The sequence below is a fragment of the Theropithecus gelada genome, chromosome 12 (assembly GCF_003255815.1).
Source record: "Theropithecus gelada isolate Dixy chromosome 12, Tgel_1.0, whole genome shotgun sequence".
In the NCBI taxonomy this organism is placed as follows: domain Eukaryota; kingdom Metazoa; phylum Chordata; class Mammalia; order Primates; family Cercopithecidae; genus Theropithecus; species Theropithecus gelada.
In genome coordinates, this window is record NC_037680.1 from 41,701,942 (window position 1) to 41,727,085 (window position 25,144).

General features: G+C 35.5%; 1 protein-coding gene across 3 annotated transcripts in view; it reads left to right on the forward strand.

Annotated features, from left to right (window-relative positions):
• Positions 1-25,144, forward strand: part of SCN2A (sodium voltage-gated channel alpha subunit 2) — a 164,915-nt gene that overhangs the window by 54,883 nt on the left and 84,888 nt on the right. The window contains exons 1-11 of one of the 3 annotated variants that reach the window (XM_025404932.1): positions 1,316-1,616; positions 3,253-3,570; positions 4,500-4,618; positions 15,073-15,162; positions 15,892-16,020; positions 16,577-16,668; positions 17,549-17,821; positions 19,587-19,650; positions 21,181-21,322; positions 21,463-21,669; positions 23,033-23,320. In XM_025404932.1, coding sequence (XP_025260717.1) covers positions 3,304-3,570; positions 4,500-4,618; positions 15,073-15,162; positions 15,892-16,020; positions 16,577-16,668; positions 17,549-17,821; positions 19,587-19,650; positions 21,181-21,322; positions 21,463-21,669; positions 23,033-23,320 — 1,671 coding nt within the window. In that variant the 5' untranslated portion in view covers positions 1,316-1,616; positions 3,253-3,303. Of the gene's footprint in view, positions 1-1,315; positions 1,617-3,252; positions 3,571-4,499; positions 4,619-15,072; positions 15,163-15,891; positions 16,021-16,389; positions 16,482-16,576; positions 16,669-17,548; positions 17,822-19,586; positions 19,651-21,180; positions 21,323-21,462; positions 21,670-23,032; positions 23,321-25,144 lie in introns of those variants that run through there. The other 2 variants (XM_025404934.1, XM_025404933.1) reach the window with 2 other exon arrangements.

Genomic DNA, 25,144 nt, shown 5'->3' on the forward strand with positions numbered 1-25,144 from the left:
TGTCTCTTGTTCCTATGTTTATGTCTATGTGTACCCAGTGTTTAGCTCCCACTTATAAGTGAGAAGGTGTGTTATTTTGTTTTCTGTTTCTGCCCAACAAATACATTTTCCAGTGAAAATGATGAAGCCAGAAAGTATGAAATATATTGATTTAACAATTAGAACTGTTCTAATTATAATTGGTGTCAGTGCCTGTTTTCTTTTTATGATTGAGTAATGATCACAGATTTTTGCTATCAGATTTTGAGTTTGAATCTTGCCTGTATGATCTTAGGAGACTTTTGCTAATTTCAGTGTATGTCGTTACTTCAGTTTGCAAATAAGGATAATGAAAGCATTTACCCAATAGGGTTGTGTGGAGGATGAAATAATACAGTAAACATCTTAGCCAAGTGACTGGCACTCAGTAAGTCCTCAAATTTTCACGATATTAATTGAAAGCCTAGCATTTAGAATCTCACTGGTTTATCAATTCTTTTTTTCTGGTTGCTTTTTAGTGACTTAAATTCGAGATAAATAAGATTGGTGTCTCATTGGGTTAATATTTTTTCTAGAGAGAGTTAACTTGTGTGGCACAGGCCATCTCTTTATTGAATTAGCAACGACTATATTGGATTTCAGATTATTTGGGGCTGAGGCTAATATCAAATTCTACTGTATGTTTGTAGTTCCTAGGCTACAAGCCTACATACGGTAATTACTGTTTAATATGAATATTTATTTTTAACTTACATATAGTAAGGGTTAATTGCTGTTTAATATGAGTTTTTATTTTTAACCCTTCCCTATTTACAGTCATGCTTTGCTTAAGGACCAAGATATATTCTGAGAAATGTGTTGTTAGGTGATTTTTGTCATTTTGTGTACCTCATAGAGTGTACATAAAACCTAGATGGTAGAGCCTATTACATAACTAGGCTAGGTGGTATAGCTTATTGTTCCTAGGCTACAAAATATACTGGATGTTACAGTACTGAATACTGCAGGCAATTGTAACACAATGGTATTTGTGTATCTAAACACATCTAAATATAGACAAGGTACAGTAAAAAATATGGTATTCTAATTTTTTGCGACCATGTCGTATATGTGATCTGTCATTGACCAAAAATGCCATTAAGCAGTTCACTACTGTACTTTCTCTTTACTTTTAAGTTGAATTCTTTATATTGATTGAATGACTTTTTGACATAGCAAATAAAAAGCATGAGGAGAAGCATTATTGGTTAACAAAATTAACTTAAAATCAGCAAAGTTTTAATGTTTCGTTCCAAGAAAAGCCTGTGGAAGATCAGTTCCACAACTGAAAGCTTTGGGCTGTTTCAGACATATGTCTGTGTGTACGCTGCGAAGGTGTTTCTCTTCACAGTTCCCCGCCCTCTAGTGGTAGTTACAATAATGCCATTTTGTAGTCCCTGTACAGGAAATGCCTCTTCTTACTTCAGTTACCAGAATCCTTTTACAGGAAGTTAGGTGTGGTCTTTGAAGGAGAATTAAAAAAAAAAAAAAAAGAATTTTTTTTTTTTTTTTTTTTAAAGCATGATGGAATTTTAGCTGCAGTCTTCTTGGTACCAGCTTATCAATCTCAAACTCTGGGTGTAAAAGATTCTACAGGGGTAATGTTTTAATATTCTTATTATGCTTATTCTCTGTGATGCTTCTCTACCTTTACAGTAGTAGAATCCTTGGGGAAATCTGCAGAGGGACCACTTTCATTTTGAAGCTGCTGGCTGCATGTTTTAGCATGTCTCTTCTATTAGAGAATCCAGGCATGGCAGTTTCCTCCCCCAGTGTGCAAGGACCATCTTCATGCCTATGTCTGTCGCTAGGCATGAGGGTCTGTAGGGATGGGTGAGAAAAATGAGGTATGTTTTGGAGGCACTATAATACTGGGGAGGGCAGTCTGCTAGCTGGTAGCTGAAAGGTCCTGGTTTACTTCAACATTTTTTAAAATAAAACTGTGCAGTAGTTTTTGTTATTTTGGGTTTCCCTCTGTTTTATCTGGTGTATGCTGCAGAAGTGAACTGCATAACACATTTAACTCTTAGAAAATGCATCTCATATATTTAAATGACAACTCTGACTCCTATAGTATGGGGGTGAAATAGATTGATTTTTTGAAAAGATGGAAAAAATAGATTAAGTGGCATTCAGGAGTCAAGATGTTGATTGTATTGTTTCAAATAGCGTAGAAACTCCTGCCACTGGTTCAGAGGTAACATTTGGAATGACTGATGTGCTCTTTTGAGTTATTCTACTTTAGTCTAGTGAAACATGATTTGAATACCAGTAAAACCTATTTATGTTATTGCAAAGATGCATATAATAAGAGTTTGCATGAAAAGATAAACTATCATAAACTTACTATTTTTTCTCAAATTCAAATTCTGATGTGGACACTAAGACTGTGATGCTACATTTTTGTGAAATGGGCATTATTTGAGGAAATAGGCTATCTCTACAGTATTTCCTAAGGTACTGCAAATGTGTTAATTTAAGAAGCAATTACACTAGCTAGCAGCAGGTTGCTAAGCCAGGGGGTCCAAGCTACAGACCTCTGATGTGGATGACTTCCTGCCCGGTTTGGCAGGAGCTGGGTCTCTTCCTGTGCAGCTTCCGAGCAGTTCCAAACACAACCAGGCATCTTCTGCTCCTGCCCACTCCCTTTCTTTCAAGCAGGATCTACCTATGTTTTCATAGCCTGGCATTTTACGATTTCCAGAGCTTTTTACCCAGTGAATTGACTTGGAATAAACTCTTAAATGTTATAAAGTGAGCCAAAGGGCACGTGGAAAGACATGGAGAGATACGTGCAAGATCCTCAGCTCAGGTTCTACAATTTAGTGTGATGTTTCATCTCTTGTTTTGAATCTCTGCTATTTTTTCAGAAAGAATGCTGAAAAAGATGGCTGCCAAAATATTCACACAAGTGAAACAGCAGGCACAAACCAGTATCCTCCATTTCTGAGCTCTGAATTGCATATTTTCCCACAAGTAGCACAATCACTTAAAACATTTTGGGAGTGGGAGATTAGATTACCTCATAGACACCTACTGAATGTGAAAGATAGATCTCCATGCGAGCAAATGGATGCATATATGAGATTCCCTGAATATCAAATACAACTTTCTTTAAAAATATTATAGCTATCCGGGTTTCTATGCTGTATCTCAGTGCTCAGTGTCATGTAACTGACACAATCACCTTTTATTCTAATAGCTGTTGCTTTTTTTCCCTCCCTGTTTCTGTAGCACTTTCTTATGCAAGGAGCTAAACAGTGATTAAAGGAGCAGGATGAAAAGATGGCACAGTCAGTGCTGGTACCGCCAGGACCTGACAGCTTCCGCTTCTTTACCAGGGAATCCCTTGCTGCTATTGAACAACGCATTGCAGAAGAGAAAGCTAAGAGACCCAAACAGGAACGCAAGGATGAGGATGATGAAAATGGCCCAAAGCCAAACAGTGACTTGGAAGCAGGAAAATCTCTTCCATTTATTTATGGAGACATTCCTCCAGAGATGGTGTCAGTGCCCCTGGAGGATCTGGACCCCTACTATATCAATAAGAAAGTGAGTTCTTAGTCAAGTTGCCTTCACTGCCTATTTGCTAATTGGTTCTGGGCTAGTCCCAGGGATGATGGTGAAGAAGGCTTGCCTCCTTCCCCCTGTCTAAAGTATCACTAAGATGCTGGATGGGCCTGACCGTGTAATGGACCAATGATCCTAGAAGTCTTTTGGAAGCACTCATTTGAACCTGCATTTGTGAGACAGGCAGAGAACTGGTGAGGCATCCTCCAGCGCGGGAATTAAGGAAGGACAAAAGCCTATTCACCTTCTTGAATACAAATTATATTCTTAAACCAAGTGTAAATTGACCCTGATTCCCTAATAATGTTGAGAAGCCAAAACTGTAAACTAGAAGTATATTTAAATTTTATTTTTTATATTTGCAGGAGTAGTATCTAAATTCCTCTTTACAGTCTCTAGCTCTCCATACGTCACTTTGATCTTCAGTGGGTTTAATTATTCCTTTATACCATACTTTCTCCTTTCTATTGCTCTCCACAGAAGAAGAAATAATAGCAGGTGACTTGTAGGTGCCAAATAAGATTCTGAGCAAAGAACACACCTGGAAAACCTTGAAGTTCTCATGAGAAAATTATCTAACCGAAAAAGTAATCAAAGCCTCAGTTTTGTGCTTTAGGTGAATTATAAATGCGGTTTTAAAATACTAACGTTAAAACTTGATAAAGATGCTAAGAATTCCTATGGCATTGACCACAGATTTTCTTTGTAAACCTCATGTCATTTATCAAATTTAGGAAAGTTTATAGTGCTCAGAAAAAGAAAGCATCTACCTTCATATCATATGCTGGTAATTATTATGTTATACACTATTTTACAGGGCAATATTTATAAATAATGGTTTTACTTTTCTCTTAAAATATTCTTCATATATATTCTAAATTTTGTTTTATGTGTTGTGTTTTCTTTTTCAGACGTTTATAGTATTGAATAAAGGGAAAGCAATCTCTCGATTCAGTGCCACCCCCGCCCTTTACATTTTAACTCCCTTCAACCCTATTAGAAAATTAGCTATTAAGATTTTGGTACATTCATATCCTTTTTCAAATCGTCACTGAATATGATTTTCTTCTTTGACCAAGTTATTGAGCTACACGTTTTCCAAAATATCTGTGGTTGGCAATGTTATGTGTTATTTCTTTTTCTTTCCTTTTACTCAACAGTTAGCATGTTGCAAAATGAGATCACAGGTAAGTGAATTACTTTTCCCCATCTTCTAAGTGTTTCTTCTCTACCCAACTCACTATTACTTCTTTCTTCTTTTTTCTTCTCCCTTATGAATTGCTTGCCATATCCAATCCTTTCTCATTAATTTTGACCATATTACCAGGCTCTCCTCCTGTAAGTCTTCAATTTACAATGTTAGGTAAGGGAGTAAACTCCATAAGCTAATTTTCTTTACTGCCTTTACATTTGGAAAATAAATATGCATAATCTGAATACAATTTTATATGTTTTTGGTCTGAATTTTATGACTTTCTTCTATTTTAGCATTTAAAAGCTTTGAGTTAGTAAGTGTTTATAATTGTATCTATAGGTATAACACCCTTTCAAATATTTTTCCAAATTTGTTTCCCAACAGCCTTCCTATTGATCTTCTACTTTCTGTTCTTTTCCTTCCTTTTTCTTTTCATCACCTGTTTCTATGTTTTATTCAAGTCACGCGTCTTGCTACAATTATCCCTCCCCAAAGGATTAATATCTATCTATCCATATACATTCCCATTTTATTTTTTATACTCCTTATTGATGCACCTGCTTTCCAAAAATGAGATTGATGACAGCTTGGTGGTAGATGGCAATTTGATTGATTCCTTGAAATTAAATAGAGTAGTTGGAAATGAGAGGTTTCATTCTAGGCCAGAAACAGTTGTCTTGCTGACAGCCAGTCTTGGGAATACCAGTGAAGCAAAGGCTTGGAAGACTGAAGCTGTGCTGGGCAGGGGCATTTACAGGAAGAACACAGAAGTCATGGGACGGGGAGTGATATGCTTCAGGAACCAGAGGTAAGGCAGGGGAACTGAAATAAAGCAAAGCCTCAGATTAGGACAGCATGTTATTTCTTCTTTAGAAAGAATTGTTGCTTGGAATTCCATGATGTGGTTAGCCCAGGGCCTGGTATTAAGGCTTTCAGTATAAACACTCTCCACCTTTATCATGCCTAGAAAATATTTGAATTAGATAAGGTATGGAATTAAATTAAGTAAGGAATTCAGGAAATGGGATAAGTCTGGTACAGGGTACTTATGTCATTTCTGGGTGGAGGGGATGTAAAGCATGTCCCTAGACTTGCCTACCAGTATGGCAAATGCCGTCTTTAGAAGCATAACATTCTGTAAAGTCTCCTTTTAACCTCTAGGTTGTTCCTCTTTCCAAGTTTAGATGGATATCAACATCTTTTATTTGATGTTTATGTTTCATGTTTTAAGATTTCATGGTTTCTTGGCATTACCTTAAGCAATAATGTTTTCTTACCTCTCTCTGTTTTCCAAATAAGAGAACCCAGTTGGATGTGGATAAAAAGATGTCTTTGAGTTAGCATTAGAAATGAATAATAAAGTTGGTATTTATATTTGGGTCTCATGATTATAAATTATGATCTATTATTATGTTTCAAGCATTTATAATCTGTACAGTGAATAAATCTCTGCATAAACTATTCATTATATTTTAAAATAATTGTATGTTCCTTATTCAAAAGTAATTTATATTTAAATTACGTGAAAAATTCAGGCTTCTGTTCCTAGTAGATATGGAAAATATGCATTAAATAAATAAGTGACTAGAAAGTGAGAGATTAGAGAATCAGATATAAAACAAGTGAAAAAATAAGTTTAAATGGATCAGAAAAAATCTTTCTTGTCATGCATCTGAATGATGAGATGGAATTAAGAAAACCCAATATATTTGCTTTTTACAAAAGCAGATTTTTGTCTTAAAACTTTTGTAATAGACCATGGAAAATCTCATGAAAACTACTGTCCCCACTTGAAAAAAAAATCCTAGGAGATTATGAATCCCCGTTAAAACCCCCTGGAAAAGAAACTCCTAGTGGTAGAGGGTAAAGGCAGTTTAAGAAATTCCGATCAGAGAATCTGAGTACTAGGGACACAGTTTTCACCAGGACCTCTCTAGATATCCAGATACAACTTGAATCTGTGGGCTTGTATTTGCTTCCCGGGAACTCACCCTCCAAAGGCTGAAGTCACTGGGAGGCCTGAGGTGATGCAGGTTGAAATGTGAAGCCAGCCAGGCAAATCTATTAAGGTATGCCAAGCTGAGTTGTTGACTTTGAGAAGTTTACAGATGGCTTAGAGTCACAAATTTCTTCCAGTGTAGAAAATTAGATTTTTAAAAGTCTCTAATTTCCTGACTTAAAGCGTTATATTTCGATGTCTCACCTTGGAGCAGAGATATAACAAAAGGCAATGAGGCTGATAGTCTAAGATACATGAATCCTTCCATGTTTTGGTGATGCAATTGATCAAATAGCCTAGTAAACTTAGAGGTATATAGATGCTGTAGTTAGTAACTCATTTTCAAAATAATTTTGTCCTTTATTCCTCATGTTGCAAACCCTAGACTCAAATCCTGATTTTCTGACTTCAAGTACAGTGTCCTTTACTGTAAGTTAAAAATGCTTGGAGAGATGGTCATGGTTGTTTGGCCACAGTTGTGAGGTCATTGTGTATTTATTACTACTAGTTTATAAACCGACAAAAAGTCATTCATGTTAAAGAAGTTTGTTTTTAAACTTGGACTAATACCTCCATTTGCAACAAAAAGCTTGACTTGTTTCTCAAATAACTGTTATCTATTAGGAGCTATTGTGTATCAAATTAGCTTTGTGAAAAATTTATTTTGGCTGAATCAGAAATTATGCTTATGATATTTTAACAAGGGTGCATTTCAAAAACTGAAAATTCTTCTCATGTGCCTAGTGTCTTATTTGATATTTAAATAAAGCATGATTTATTTTCTAGATAACAAACAAGTTAAAAATGATCTATGCTCCTAAAGTTCCCTGCCAAGGTTTTAAATGTGTTTCCTGTCAGCTTTTATTATTTTAAGTTAATATATGCACACTCCTCTAATTTATCTTGCATTTGTTACTCATTTGTTCATTTGCAAGTACTTACTGAGTATCTACCATGTGGTAGATATTCTTGTAAGCATTGGGATGCAACACTGAACGAAATGAAGTTCCTACTCTTATGTGAGTGTGTGTGCGTGTTTGGAAAAAGACAATAAACAAATACATCAAATGTAAGCTAGTGATAAGTGTTACTAAGAAAAATAAATTAGTGTAAAAGGGAGGAGTGACAAGTGTAGTTTTGGATTGTATGACCAGCAAAATCCTTTCTGAAAAGGTACCAGTTGAGCAGAGATCCGAAGGAAGCAAAGGAGAGTGAGACATGGGAATCTAGGGTTAAAGTCAGTTCAAGGAGACCAGCAAGTATGAAGGTAAAGTCTGAAGGCGGGGGTGCAACTAGTATGTTTAAGAATAAGCAAGCAGACCTGAGTGGCTAGAGCAGAGTGGGAAAGGCAGGAAGCGAGGAGATGACATCAGTGGGAGTGAAGGTCAGGGGCTAAAGTTGTAGGTGAGATGCAGTGGGTCGTTGTGAAGACACCACATTTACTCTGAATGAGACTCCAGGAGAGTTTTCAGTAGCAGGGTATCATGACCTGACTCACATATTTAAAAGATCCTCTGGCTGCTTCATGGAGAATAGACTGCATAAGGGGAAAGAGTGAAGCAAGGAGACTGGGACCGACTGTCATTATGAAGGCAAGAGAGCATGGTGGCTTGGACTATGGTGGAAACAATGACGGTGGTAAAATGTCATCAAATTTTGAGGTATTTTGCAGAAGAGCTGACAGGATTTTCTGAGCAATTGGTTGTGGGGTCTAGGGGGAAGGGAGGGACTAAGGATGATTCCAAGCATTTAGTCTGTTCAAGAAAGAAAAATGGAGTTGTATTGACTGAGCTTGGGGCAACTTGAGTGAACCAGTTTGGTGGGTAAGATCAAGAGCTTGGTTTTGAACATGTGATGTTTGAGACACCTGTTAGACATCATTGGAGGAGCGCAGGAGTTAGGTGGCTATGCAAATCTGGAGTTCAGAAAAGCGTTGAGCTGGAGGTGTTCAACTTTGGGAGCTCTCAGTGTATGGCTGGTATTTAAAGTCATGACATGGGACTAGGCTGCCAAAGAGCTGAGACCCTCGCTCCAGATCACACTAGTAATGCTGACCTACCTATCATTTGAAAATGGTAGGAAAATGGAAAACAAAGATTCGGTATCAGAAAACGTAGATTCAAACCCTATCTCTAAAATTTACTTTTCAGCTATATGACCTTGGTCCAAGTTACTCCAATTCTTTCTAATCTCAGCTTCTCTATCTGTAAAATTATAATCACAGTTTAGACATTAATAATGATAAAATCTGTGACAAGTATCTAGCACCAGATCCCATCCTAGTGCTTAGTAGGTACTCAATAAAGGGTATCTATGACACTAATAGCTAAAATTCTAGCAGCAACTGCTGTAAGATTAGCAAAAAGGAAACTCTCGTATTGCATAAGGAATTGCACAAAGAACTTTATGCAAATCAGTACTCTGAGTTTGCAAACAAAATCTTTATATAGCACCAGAGTTTGGACCTGCAAGTGACCCAAACAATGTGGTCAGTCCTGTCTCATTTTGTAGATGAGTTCACTGAAACCCAGAGATATTTAGTTTTTTCTAAGGCTACATGAAAAAATGTGGCAGAGCTAAAACTTCAGACCGGGCTTTTTGATTCTTGGCTCTTAGCATTTTGCATCCAACAGAAAAAAAAAATGATTTTTAAACTCTCGGATTTAATATATTTGGGACATTGCCGGTGTTCTTGTTTTATGAATTTCAAAGGTGCTTCTTAGATGCTCCAACTTACTAATTCTTTACATGGTGTCCATACCGAGACATAAAATATCATGGTTTTCCATGAAAAGAAATATACAGGTTTATATGAAAGCAGATGACACAACAGTTTCTCTTTCTTTTGTTTTCAGTGCTCATATGTTATCATTTAGTTATCTACTGGCAAATAGGACTTTGTTCATATTAAAATTAAACAATCCAATATTTAACACTATATGTTACGTTTACTTAATTTTTCTGCTGGCTCAGAAATATGCAATGGTATGTAGAAAGAGACCTATTCTATTCTACTTCAAATTATACATTTTTACATTAGAAAATCTCTAACATCAGGCTGTCTTCTACTTGTAGCTTATATATAGGTTAAAAACTCCTCTGCAACGTCTCTGGATATTATACATTATTACAAAGTCTCTGAACAGAGCATAATGTCTTTTCCTTCCTATTGAATAACAAAGAAATGCCCTGTAATTTTATACTCAATAAATGAATTATTAATGGTAATAAACTAATAATTATTATCTTAGTGGATAATGACTGTATACTGTAAGAAAAGTATTGTCCACATTTATATAAGCAAACTGAGCCTCAAAAAATTAAACAAGTCACTGAAGCCCACACAGCTGGTAAGGGATGTATCTGATCCATGGTTCATTGCTCTAAATCTCATGGTGCTTCATCTTCCCTCTATGGAGACGGGGTGAGCGTGCCAGTGTTGTGATGATCCAGGGCTCCGTATCAAGGGCTACTTAAACAATTTTCAGTAAAAACTTGAAGAAGTGTTTCTTCATCATATACACATAGGAAATATTTTATATTTGCCAACTCTCAGGTTAATATCAATCATTAGGTTTACTCACTTTTATTTATACCTGGCATAAAGGAATTAATAGATTAAAAAATATCTTTGTCCCCTGATATTATATAAGGTTTATCTGCCTCTATTTTATTTCACATTGCAAAGTTCTTAAAGCAACATTGTTCCAGGATACAGTGTTCTTTTGAAAAATGTACTCTACTTTATGACTTGGATTATATATTTAAAAAATAATATAGGATGTATGCATTTTGCTACTCGTTTGAGCCTTTTAAAATCTGCCTTGATGTGGAGTTTCTATGCTTTTTTGATGCATGGCATCACCAATGCAAAATTCATACCTACATTAAATACTTTTGTATTTCAGTATTTTTAAGATCATCTGAAACTATTTCAGTCACTCACCAGAATCCAGGAATTTGTAAACTATGTGACTGATGAAGTAAATTGACAATGATTTAGAAACTTAATGAATTTTAAACCTTTCTATTTAGAGATACCTATCAAACCGCAAGCGTAAAAACTTGACCCTAGTTATTTACTTTTTTCTATTAAAAGCAAAATTGTTCTTTTTGTGTGTCAGAATTTTTAACTTAAGTGTATACTTTTATTAAAATGATAGCCATGACGTGGGCCCAGGAGGCAGAGCTTGCATTGAGCCGAGATCACGCCACTGCGCTCCAACCTGGGCGACAGAGCGAGACTCCGTCTCAAAAAAAAAAAAAAAAAGATAGCCATGAAATAAGGAAGATGCCTGTTTTTGACTTATTATCAGTGACTAATTAGAAAATAATTATTTCTCTTGTTAATTAATATTGAAATATATATTTTACCTTATTATATATAACTAAGTTATACCACTATAAAGAGTAAGTTTTTAAGTGTCATAAAACCATTGCCAAGTCCATTATGCAGCATAATCGCATTAGGCTGTTAATTTCCACCTTATATTTATCCTATATTTTACCCTCAAAAAATGTAGAAACTTGTGTAAACAATATGTCTATATATTTTAGACAGAGTCTCACTCTGTCACCCAGGCTGGAGTGCAATGGCATGATCTCGGCTCACTGCTACCTCTGCCTCCTGGGTTCAAGTGATTCCCCTGCCTCACCCTCCTGATTAGCTGGGATTACAGGCATGAGTTACCATGCCTGGCTAATTTTTGTATTTTTAGTAGAGATGGAGTTTCACCATTTTACTCAGGCTGGTCTCAAAACTCCTGACCTCAAATGATCTGCCCACCTTGGTCTCCTGAAATGCTGAGATTATAGGTGCAAGCCATGGCACCTGGCCAATAATATACTTGAAGACAAACTTTAAGTTGTATTTTTTAATAACTTATCAAAAATTATTTTTTAAAACTCCATTTAATAACAAATGAATTGCAAAATTAATTTCATTCAATAGTCAACTGACACTATATGAAATAGCAAGGCTATAATGGTGAGTAATATAGACATGATTCCTGTCCTCATGAAGCTCAGAGAGTAGTTGAGAAGATCATCATTAAAACTTGTCATTACAGGAATAATATAAGTGCTGCAGGGGTATATAACTGGTAGTAGGCCAATCTGAGTACTGAAGAAAAAGAGAGGTGACATTTCCAAGACCCTAATGTCAGAAACAGCATATAAAACATTCATAACATTTGACAACCTAAAATAATTACAGTATTATCCAAACGGGGATAATTCAATGAAGAGAAAAGAAAATGAAACTGGAGAAGTAGACAGGGATCAGACCTCCTAGTGTCTTGACTCTATGTTAAGACATTTGATCGTCTTCTTAAGAGTAATAGAAAGCTACCAAAATGATTCATATTACATTTACAATTGTCATTTTAGCACAGTATGCAGAATGGATTAAATGGAGACTAACATGAATTTGGAAAGATCAGTTTAGAGGAGACTGCAATAATCTAGATGGACTATTAGACTTGATGCTAGTCTTGACAGACACTTGGACCATGCAGTGATATGGGCATGGAAAAGAGTAACTGAATCCAGAGATAGCAGGCAGAATTGACAATATTTGATGGTTAATTAGATGTGAACGTTTAAGGAGAGACAGCAATCTAAGATTTCTCATAGGTCTCTGGGTATACTATGCACATTTTATAAGACAGAGGTGTCAAAGGAGTGAGCAATTAGCAGGAGCGGAGGGGTAGATGAAAAGATACTTTTCAAAAGTTCAGTTTTAGAATTCAAAATTTGAAGTGTTGATAAGATATGTAAGTACAGATGCCATATGGACAATCAAGTATGTGGAATTCAGAAGAGAAGTTTCGCTTGGAGAGAAGTACCTGAGACTGGTGGGTACATAATGGTTATGCTTGTTGAGCAAAGTTTGTCTATGGGCTACACTAGGATGAGGAGAGTAGAAGAGAGGTAGATGGCTTACATACCTTACGTCTTTCTTTTCAAAAAGAAAAATGCCACATTTCAAAGAATACAGAGAAACTGGTGCTCTGAGGCATGAAGAAGCCAGGGAATTGGAACCTCCTGAAAGCAGAGGCAAGATAACTTACTGCAAAGGGGAGGAACCATTCTTGTTGAATGCTGTTCAGAAAGCACATCAAATATAAACTCAAATTATCCTTTTGTTTTTAGTGACAAAACGTGAAGATGTTGTCATCTTTAGAAAGAAAAGCTGGTAGGCTGAATATGTGATAGATATATAAGAAAAGGAAAGATAAGGAGCTCTTTCAAAGTTTGGCCATGATATGGAAAAGGGAGATAGGGCTGTAAATAGTTAAGGAGGGTTGGGAGTCATAGGAGAGAAATATCCATTTCCCCATGCCAGGACAAGGGAGACATAAGCAAGTTTGTGTTGATAGGAAAAAGCCAGTAAGGTGGGGGCCATTAAGGATAAGAAAAGAGAGAGATAAGAGATTGCTCAAGTCTTTTGGAAGGGGGAAGGTGTCCAGAATACAGGTGGAGGGATTGGAAACTTCCCCACTATAACAGGAAGGAGGAAAGGATTGGTCTCAATGTGGAGAAGTTTGTTGATTTGGGGGTGGGAAGTGGAGGAGGGGCATTATGATACTGTCTCTTCTCTGTAAAGTAGAAAATAAGTTTTCAGCTTGAAATGGAGTGGAAATAAAGATGAAGGTTGGAAGTTGAAGGAAAGTGCAGAATATTTGAAATTTTCTTTGCAGAGAGTAGGAGATGGAGCCAAGTGGGAAAATACAGGACTGTGTTGAGGACCACTGAGGTTTGTGATCATTAATTTAGAATGGTGCCAATCTGCCACGGGGTGTTATTTTCCCAACAAGGCTCAGCAGACCAACAGGCACAGGGGACCGTCTAGTTTTATATACCAATAGCAAGTCATTCTTTATTTAATTTAGTTTTTTGTTTGTTTTAGCAATAAAGAAAAATTAAGTGTTTCTTCTTTGAAATGGTATTTTGTGTGTGTGTGTGTGTGTGTGTGTGTGTGTGTGTGTGTTTTCTCTAGATTATAGTGCCCTCACGTGGCTGATGCAGATCATTTACTTATGAGTGTTTTCATATGGATGGAAAAACTGAGAATTAAGCATGGGCCTTCCAGCACAGCTACTAAAATTAAAAAATAATAATTACTATTATTGTTTTGACCAAAACCAGTACTCGGTGTAAATGAACTTCCTTTCTAGATCAACACAACATTGTCCAGTTATAATAGTGTTGATATTTTGTTATGTATAAGTAATGTATGATTTATAGTAAAAACATTAGGAGTGAGAAAAGATATGAAGAGCATGTATTTCCTCTCTGGGATTTTTATAATTGTGTCCAGATTCACACTGATAAAGAGTGCCGCTTTACATAACTGCAACTAAATCTTTATTGTGCTTTTTATTAAATATGAAAGTCATTACTGTTATCTGAGTACTGAATATTTTCTTAAATAGTTGTTTTGGTTTTTGTCTTTTCCTGTTTTTTAATGTCAAGGAAAGGGAAGGGCATTGACTATACCTGCAAAGACAAAGTGGGATAGGGTGAAACCAACCCAATATTTATAATAAACTGTATTCTCTATGATTCAGGAAGCAATTTATTGAACATCTATTATGCACTATGGCCATTAAGTTGCAGGAGACTTACATATTTTAACAAATTTGATCTTCATAGCAATCCTGTTAAATGATTACTTTTTCTTACTTTTATAACCAAGTCAATTGAGATTTGGGGAACTTAATAAGTAATTTTGCCTTAGTTACAAACCCCAGAAATGACAGTACTAACACCTGCCATCTTCTCTCATAGTTCAGAATTTTATGAGCAGTTGTAGAATATCATACACTCTGTTTAGAAAGGACCTTATAAGACATTCCACCAGGGTGACTTTTAGAATGATGTTATAATACACTTAATTAATTACTTGAATTCTCTTGTTGAATTTTTACCAGGGTTTACATACATGATGAACTTGCCGTTTTATTGTTCAGTTGAGTCTGTCATTAAGAAAATTTAAATTGATAAATTATTCACCGATGAACTAATTTCTTTGCATTTAATCTTTTTAATTACTAAAGGTACCTAAATAGCCTCAAAATAGTTGATGGCTTGGCCTGAAGACAAGATGTAAATATGAGGTTGTTGAGTTACAGAAATGGCAAAAAAAAAAAAGGTCAATGATAGAATAATAAACAACAAAATAATAATAAGCACTAAAGTTTTAAACTTCATGGTGGTGAAGGCATGGTAGTGCATGAAAGTAAGATTTTTCCATTGAACTTTGTCTTCCTTGACGATATTCTTCTACTTTATTCAATATGCTCATTATGTGCACTATTCTTACCAACTGTGTATTTATGACCATGAGTAACCCTCCAGACTGGACAAAGAATGTGGAGTAAGTATAAATATTTTTCAATATTGACCTCCCTTTATGTTTCGTAATGTGCTTTTAACACCTTGAGACCTCCTCAATTTCTTTAACAAATCATGCTAGCTACTGTTTACCAGACCCCGATTCAAGTTCATGTGTATCATGAAATGCCTTCTAGGACAAAGCTTGTAGTGGGCTCACTCAGTTGCGCAAATTATTGCACTAGTTTTACTGCCGTTATCTGCAGCCCTTTATCTTCTTTGTGAGTCTTAATGCTCTTTTGAAGATCACCAGTGATTTACTAAAATCTACGGATAAAAAGTATACATAGTTTTTATGTTCCTTTTTAAATGACTATCACAGTTCTATGTGTTACTAGGATATGTTTGATGACTGTTAATGGTGCACATTTTATAAAATACAAATGCTTCACTCATTTTTGGATTAATACCTATTTGCTCCAATCAGACTGAAGGGCAGTGTATTTCACATTATGTCTTCATATAGAGCCACATTATTTGGATCCTTTAAATTAATTAATGTGGAAAACGCAATATTTATTTATTTAGTCAATGAGAATGTCTTTTGGAATTTAATGTTTCTTTTTTGACTTAAGCTCCACCTAAACTCTATATCATAGGGAGACCAACATGGAAGTGTCTAATTTTTGTTTGCTGTTTATGTCATCTTTAAGATATGTACATGTAAATTAACCACTAGATTTTTAATGTGAACTTGGCTATTTTCTCTCAGGTATACCTTTACAGGAATTTATACTTTTGAATCACTTATTAAAATACTTGCAAGGGGCTTTTGTTTAGAAGATTTCACATTTTTACGGGATCCATGGAATTGGTTGGATTTCACAGTCATTACTTTTGCGTAAGTATCTTAATACATTTTCTATCCTGGAAGAGTAAATCACTGGTGGGAGCCTATACTATATTTTCCTTGATGGCTTGCCTTGACAGACCAAGCATTTTTCTTAGTAATCATATTTTTCTTCCAATCAAATTATTCAGTTTGGAGAAATTAGGAACTATCACAGTAAATTACATGGCTTTGGTTTCAGTTAGCACTGTAAAGTAATAAAGTTTCCCAAATAACAGAGATTATGATTGATGATAATGCCATTTTCCTCTTAATTGGGAAATCTGATGGCAACACTCATGAAATTAAAAGGTCTTGATGAAAGACCAAGGCAGACGTAGATTTCCCTAAATTCTGAATAACTCTGATTTAATTCTACAGGTATGTAACAGAATTTGTAAACCTAGGCAATGTTTCAGCTCTTCGAACTTTCAGAGTCTTGAGAGCTTTGAAAACTATTTCTGTAATTCCAGGTAAGAAGAAAATGGTATAAGGTGGTAGGCCCCTTATATCTCCAACTGTTTCTTGTGTTCTGTCATTGTGTTTGTGTGTGAACCCCCTATTACAGATATGTGACAGAGTTTGTGGACCTGGGCAATGTCTCAGCGTTGAGAACATTCAGAGTTCTCCGAGCATTGAAAACAATTTCAGTCATTCCAGGTGAGAGCTAGGTTAAACACCGAGGCTGACTTTAGCTACAGTGGTGCTACAATCACAGCTTTTGTGCAGAAGCCTTGTTGCTAGTTGCATATTGCAAATAAATATGTAAAAAAAGCAAGAATTGGTACATCATTTTTTGGATGGATTTGATTCTTTGCTTTTTACTCGTTGCTTTCTTTAAAACTATTCTAAATCAGCCTTTGAGTTTAACAAGTGTTGCATGAGGCATTTGCAGTAACAGGCTACATGGTTTGCATCCTATAACATCAAGCTTTCCGCATAGAAGCTAAACTGTGAGACATTCAGATTGATGCAAATTTGACAATTTAGGCCTAAAACTGGCAATCTTTTAAGCTGCAGATAAATGAAAGAGCAAGGGATAGCATGAGTGCTGCATGGGGCTCAGATTTCAGATGTCTTCCTTTTTTTAACCCATACTCAAGCTTGCCGAATTCACAAATATATAACCTCATAATTCATCGACTTCAAGATTTCTTACTACTCTATTCATATAGACTTTTCTAAAACCAGTAAGGGGTTAGGGAGTAAGACATCTGCAAATAAAAGCAAAATATTTACACAAGGTTGATGTTTAAGCATGAATAACAAAATCATTCTTTTGCTCTAAGGAGTGTTTGGAAATACACATTTGGTTCATTTCCATTCACAGTTTTCTAATGAACATACAAGTTCTGCTTTCATTCATTTTCACCAGCTAGCAGGCTTTTCATGAAAATGTTATTCAATCACAAACATTGAACTAATATTGTTGGCGTTCTGCATGACACTTTTATTTTCCAGGACAAGCTCATGATATTTTTGCCAGTAAAATAGCTGTTGAGTAGTATATTTAAATTCCTCCTTCTGATTTTATTTGTAGGCCTGAAGACCATTGTGGGGGCCCTGATCCAGTCAGTGAAGAAGCTTTCTGATGTCATGATCTTGACTGTGTTCTGTCTAAGCGTGTTTGCGCTAATAGGATTGCAGTTGTTCATGGGCAACCTACGAAATAAATGTTTGCAATGGCCTCCAGATAACTCTTCCTTTGAAATAAATATTACTTCCTTCTTTAACAACTCATTGGATGGCAATGGTACCACTTTCAATAGGACAGTGAGCATGTTTAACTGGGATGAATATATTGAGGATAAAAGTAAGATATACTCTATAAACCATTAAGTTGTTTAGTTCTCTAAATATTGAATATTATATATCATAGAAATTATCTCAGTTTAGATATGAACCAAGTGACTTAGACTAATTTAAGATGATTTAACACATATAATAGAGATATCAAATGATACCTTATTCCTTTTTTTCTTATCTGTCCATTGATATAGTAAAAGTTCTCATTTGAAAATGTGTTGTCTTATACTCATGTTGAAAGTAATTTTGTATTATGCCATATTAAAAAATGTTTATTTGGTAGGCATTAATCAGGCATTTTCAGTCATTTTAATAAATAAATCAGTAGTTTGAATTATTCAGTGTATTCTACTGAAATGTGTTAAGAAGACTGAAGGGAAATAATTTGGCCCTATTTGGTTGATGCAACATATATATTGAGCACACATGCTGTATCTGAAAATAGAGAAACCATTTACCAAGATGAAATAAGAATTTGTGCGCTCCTCAGAAGGTTAAGTAATCCTGATTTAGCCATTCACTTATTCATACTCTAATTAGTACCTCTAGTGTCATCGTTGTATTGTAGTTACCAGTTTAGTTTGATTATATTTAAGGTATGAACATCAGAATAATCTCATGTCATATAGTTCAGCATGATTTCTTAACATTGAGCCCAGCCCCTCTGTCATTTTTCTTATGTGTGTGCATGTTTGTATGTTAATACAAAAATACATATGTTTGCATGTGTGTGCATGTTTTCTGAGATCATCTTTGCAACTTACTGAAGTTATACGCAATACCTTAAAAATAAAAATAGTTGGCCGGGCGCGGTGGCTCAAGCCTGTAATCCCAGCACTTTGGGAGGCCGAGATGGGCGGATCACGAGGTCAGGAGATCGAGACCATCCTGGCTAACACGGTGAAACCCTGTCTCTGCTAAAAAATACAAAAACCTAGCCAGGCGAGGTGGCGGGCGCCTGTAGTCCCAGCTACTCGGGAGGCTGAGGCAGGAGAATGGCGTAAACCTGGGAGGCCGAGCTTGCAGTGAGCCGAGATCGTGCCACTGCACTCCAGCCTGGGCGACAGAGCAAGACCCCGTCTCAAAAAAAAAAAAATAAATAAAATAAATAAATAAATAAATAAATAAATAAAAATAAAAATAGTTCTCTACAGCTTAAAAATAAAAGCTAGATAAACTTAGACAACATATCTCTCAAAGAAACAAGTTTATTTTCTTCATTTGAAAGGCAGAAATCAAGCACAATTTCAAGCAAAACACTTATTTACAGCATCATAAGAGGGAATAAATACCTAAGCCCAATTCTCACAGGAAATGAAGTTAAAGTTGGCAGGAAAAAAAAGTCTGAATCTATTTTGAGCCCAGGGGAAAAAAGTATATGTAAAGTAAAATTTTATTTGCATGAAAACCCCTAGACACAACAAGGCTTTCTTCTTTCTTTCTTTTTGTACCCAGCAATAGACTGGCAGCTCTTTCTTGATGTATCCCACGCAATTTGAGCTTATATTTGCAATGAATGCTGATGTAAGAATGTTATCATAGTAATTCGTTCTGAACATTTTTAACATAGATTTGCTAACCATTTGTATAATCAAAAATGTTATATATTGATATTTGTTCGACATTCTGAAAAACTCTTTAGCCATATGTATTTATTAGTTTATCCATCTCATTATGTTTGAAAACATTTGTGAGCTTTGCCACCTAAATGGGGTGACTGAAGTGTTTTACAGGCTTTTAATGATTCTTTCTATTCCTTTCTCTTCAAATAGGTCACTTTTATTTTTTAGAAGGGCAAAATGATGCTCTGCTTTGTGGCAACAGCTCAGACGCAGGGTAAGTGATGCTTCCTACTGAGTTTCAGTCCACACTACTCCATCAGTGTCAACAACCTGCCACCTCCCACTCATCCAGTCCCACTCACTCCTCACTCGAAACCCTCCATAAATTCTACTTCACAGTGACTCTCAGAATAGCCAGGATAAGTGTAGATTCTCACCTCCTTCACACAGTCATTTGCTGCAATTATTTTTCTATGCTAGGTCACATCTAATCTTCCAAATTAATTCAATGTAAAATAGAGAATAAAACAGTATAATATGCATCTGAGGTCAATAGAATTTTTAAGCACATACTTTTTATAAGTGTGATATTTTATATATACTAATGTGTTCTCCATGGCTTAAAATGTAAGATCTCTGAAGATAATGTTAATATCTGAGATATGGGGAGTATTTAGCATATGTTAGCAAAGTGGTTAAAAACATAAACTGGAGAGTCTGCATAGATTCAGACTTTGATCCATCATATAATCTCACTTCTACTTGTCTTCATTTCCTCATATGACAAATGGGATAATAATAGGGTTTTTGTGATGATGAAGTGGATTAATAAATGTATAGCTGTTTAGATCGCTCAATAAGTGCTTGTAATTGTTATTATTGGGATCACCCAAATGTTTGCTATTAAGAAACATGGAACGAAAGCCTAGGAAAATTTTAAAATGCAGTTAATGTTCTCTATTTAGCAAGATTTTAGAGTCACACACAAAAGTCTAATGTACTTTCTTTGGATGATGATACTGTGGACATTAGTAGCTAATACCTGTAGCAAAATTCCCAGTGATAATAGGCTTTCCATTTGACTTTTATGATCAGCACTATGCTTCCTTTATCTTCAGCTTCCAGTGATAAGTAAATCAATTGATTTTCATTCCTTGTGTGTAGTGTACTAAATGCTTTACATACACTATCTTCTTCAATGTTTGCAAATTCGTGAGACAGGTTCTCTTATTAGCCCATTCTCACATGCGAGGTGCCTGAAGATTAGCAAATTAAGTAACTTGCCCAGGATGGTTCAGCTCAGAAGTGTGAGGCAAGACACTGAAGCCCCGCCTGCTTGATCTTCAAGGTCCTCCTATGACATTTTTACCATACAGTGTCATTCACTCCTTGCAGCGAGCCCCACCTATCCTTTTCTCACTTCTTTGCCCTGTTCCCACACTTACACACATTTTTGCCTCATGACATCTTCAGTGAAAATCAACTTTTTCCTTACAGAGATTTTTTTATCTGTCCTTAAGTCCCAGAAGATACTAATCATGAAATTATTGCTTTTATATGGAGACATGATAAATATAATAATGACAATTATGAATCACAGAGGAACCCACAAAGCAGACCTAATAGATTCTGTTATTAGATAAATCAGTCCACATAGTGCTGAGCTAAGTACTGGGTAAGGTGAGAGAAATTGGCTTTTTTCTAGTGCCCGTATAAAATAGACACTGGCATCTATTAAAACAGGAAAACCAATTAGCAGACTTGCAGTTATTGACTTCCTCTCTTTCCTCTAACCTAATTACAGCCAGTGTCCTGAAGGATACATCTGTGTGAAGGCTGGTAGAAACCCCAACTATGGCTACACGAGCTTTGATACCTTTAGTTGGGCCTTTTTGTCCTTATTTCGTCTCATGACTCAAGACTTCTGGGAAAACCTTTATCAACTGGTGAGAACAGATAAAATGATTTTTCTGAGACTCCTAAAACATTGAGCTCAAGAGAATTGCTGTAGAATACTTTATTACTTAGAGTGTGAGTTTGTAACATCCTGTATACAATTTATTAAAATCTCTCTTCCATTTTGCAGACACTACGTGCTGCTGGGAAAACGTACATGATATTTTTTGTGCTGGTCATTTTCTTGGGCTCATTCTATCTAATAAATCTGATCTTGGCTGTGGTGGCCATGGCCTATGAGGAACAGAATCAGGCCACATTGGAAGAGGCTGAACAGAAGGAAGCTGAATTTCAGCAGATGCTCGAACAGTTGAAAAAGCAACAAGAAGAAGCTCAGGTATAGTGAACAAGCATACAGTCCTTTGTTTTTCTTTATCTAAATTCGTTGACCTAAATGTTGAGGTCAGTGGCAAGGTAGTTGACATTAGAAATATGTCATATGTGTTTGGTAAGTGCTAGGAGCCTGTTTGTTTATTAAGAAGTTAATAGTTTATTGCAACGATCTCTGTCAATAGTAAAGGAACCAAAACACGGATAATTATAACTGCTTTACTGACATTTTTTCTCTCTTGTGACTCCTTGAGGAAATTAACTATTAACAAAGGCCTCATTTACTCAAACTTGCAGAGTAGATAAACCGACATGTCCTCAGTTGAAGTATTTTCTTAGGGGAAGAGGAATTCAGTTACAGTTGCTTCTTCATTGCAGTATCACCAGAGGTGGTAAGGGTTAGAAAACCAGAATCAAACTAAGAAAATTATTTCATTGAGTCTGGAAAGGCAAAGGCTTATTCAATATTTGTTCTCTTTTATGTAAAGTATATAAATGCAAGTTTTTGGGTTACATCGGTAAATCACTAGTGTGTAAACATATTAAAACATTAGCACTCTCTGCCTCCTACTCTACAAATCCTTTAATTTGAACTTGACGAGCCTTCAAAATAAGGCAAGAATTTCTCTAATTATATTTGCTTGACTTAATAGCATTAACTAATCCAATTGCCTATTTTTGTCTTTTTTTGTATGTTGAATACAATTCCCTTTTATCACTGAGTATTCCTAAATATGTAATAAAGGTCAAAGTATATTGATGTAATAACAACAATATTAAACACCATCTTTCTGCCAAAACTACAGTTATGCTTTACAAATTCATGCAGATGCCATGATCTAGGATTCTCAAATAAACAATATGTGTCATGTCTTTGCTGTGCATTTCTTAGTGAAATACTCAATTTAAATCACAGAGAAAAATGTAATTAAAATAAAATACTTGATTGAATTACATTTAATAATTCAATTCTTTATTGTGTGAAAATGGAATCAAAGGCAAATGTCTACCAGGTTTAAATAGGAAACCTTTAATTCCTAAATTATTTCCTTCTTAAAATATTGTTCAAATTACAGAAAAAGTTATTATGATCTTTGAGTGTCTTGCTCACATTATTAGATAATTAGGCATCATAGTGTGAGGACAGAGCTTGAAGGTTCTTATAAAAGTCATATGTGTCATTTTCCATATGACTGCCCATTTTATTCTTTGATTGGTCTAATAACAATGTACTGTTTTCTAAAATATTGAGCGAAATGGAGAATTGTTTTTCAAGATTATCTTCATGATATTGAAGCTCAATTAAGCAGTAACATGATAATTATTTTTTAAGTTTATATGCAACTTCCACCTACTTTGCGCCCTTCTAGGCAGCAGCTGCGGCCGCATCTGCTGAATCAAGAGACTTCAGTGGTGCTGGTGGGATAGGAGTTTTTTCAGAGAGTTCTTCAGTAGCATCTAAGTTGAGCTCCAAAAGTGAAAAAGAGCTGAAAAATAGAAGAAAGAAAAAGAAACAGAAAGAACAGTCTGGAGAAGAAGAGAAAAACGACAGAGTCCGAAAATCGGAATCCGAAGACAGCATAAGAAGAAAAGGTTTCCGTTTTTCCTTGGAAGGAAGTAGGCTGACATATGAAAAGAGATTTTCTTCTCCACACCAGGTAAAAATATTAAATTACATGAATTGTGTTCTCGTAAAAGCTTTTTAAAGAATATGCCAGAATTTAATGGAGAGAAAACTGCCTTCCACCTGGATGGCACAATGCTTTCAGAGTAGTGATGATTATCACGTATTTTGGCCGTCACTTCAGAGAATTTGTGAGTTTTACAACTTTTTGGAATCCCAGAAAGGAAATTTTAGATCCCTCTGGGTTTGGAAAGATTTGCAGTTTTGGGGTTTTCTTAAAGATTCAAAAATCTTGGAGAAATTTTCCACATCAGGAATTATCAGCAGATGGTTCCCACCTCTTCTTAACTATTGTGTGTGGATCTAGTGAACTGTGGGTTTTCTGAGTGACAAATTCCCAGAAGTGGACCAGAGACTCTTTTAGGCCATCTGCGGGGTTGTTCCCATCAGGTGCAAACATCACATGCCAAGGGCATTCTTCTTGCCCTTGTTCCAAAGGGGACTGAAACAAAATATCTCTAAAAGTAGCCAAAACTCTCAGATAGACAGGCACTGCGGGAGATTTATGACACGAAATAAAAAGTGATGTTTAGTTGTACTTGATTATCTGTGTCTCGTGTTAAACATGGGACTTGCATTCGAAGAGTGCTGTGATTTACAAACTGCAACAAATATTCACTGGGTGCCTCTGCCTTTTGTACCCATACAAGTTGTTGAAATTTTAAAATTTAGAATCCTAATTGTCTTTGAAATCACCAAGAGAATTCACAGGAATACACAGTACCTCAGAAGACATTTTCACCAAGAGTGAAACCTTAATATCTATACAGTAACAATAACAATTACAACAACAACATTGATAATGGCTAATATTTACACATTGTGTTGTTATTTGTAATATTAATTCATGTAAGCCTTTCACTATAACCCTAGGTAAGTTCTAATTTAATTAATATCCCCAATTTTTATGTGAAGAGAAGCAGGGGGCTGCATTGTTTGTTGAGTACTTATTTTATGATTGGCATTCTTTCTACACTCTCAAAATTAATGCTAACAGTTCTGTGGAATAGTAGTATTTTCATTACTATAATGAAAAAACTATTTTGGATCAGTAAAGTTAAAAAATTGCACAATGTCATATAGTAATAGAAAAAGTTTTTATGATCTTTGTTCATATTAGGGTTGTTGGTATTCAAATTTTGCCTGGTACTGAAAGCCTTAAACTTTCCACTTTATCAAGTTGCCTATGAAGACTGCCTTTAAAAACTGATAAGGGAATTTACAATATAACTTTATTTAAAAGACACGATGGCATTATACTTTCTTTTTTACTTTTTTGTAGTACAGACAAGCTCACATAACCTTACATGTGATATATATAAATTCTTGTAGGTCAGCCTTATTCATTTCAAATCCAAATAACATCATAAGATAGGATACATTGGGGATTAATTCAAATTTAACATAGGATCTTTAAACTAAATATCAAAATTTACTTGGTCTTTTTCATTTTGTTGTCACAATCATGATGATTCCATTAGTGGAAACATTAATCAATAAATAGGAATCCTTTGAAAGGCAAATCCCCTGTTTACAGCATTAGTGATTCTGAAAAGGAAGCAAGGAAAAGAAAGGGGGTGGGGGGACAGAGAGAGAGGAGAAAAGGGAGCAAAGGAGGGAGGAAGGTGGAGTATTTTTGCCTACATTTTTACCTAAGTTTGCCTAAATTTTTGCCTCAACTTGTCTAACTTTTGGCCAAAATTTGCCTAAATTTTAGCCTAGATTTGAAATTTCATATCAACTTCATATCAAACAGACACCCCAGAGCTTCTCTTCAATTTGCCTTATTTCTAATTGA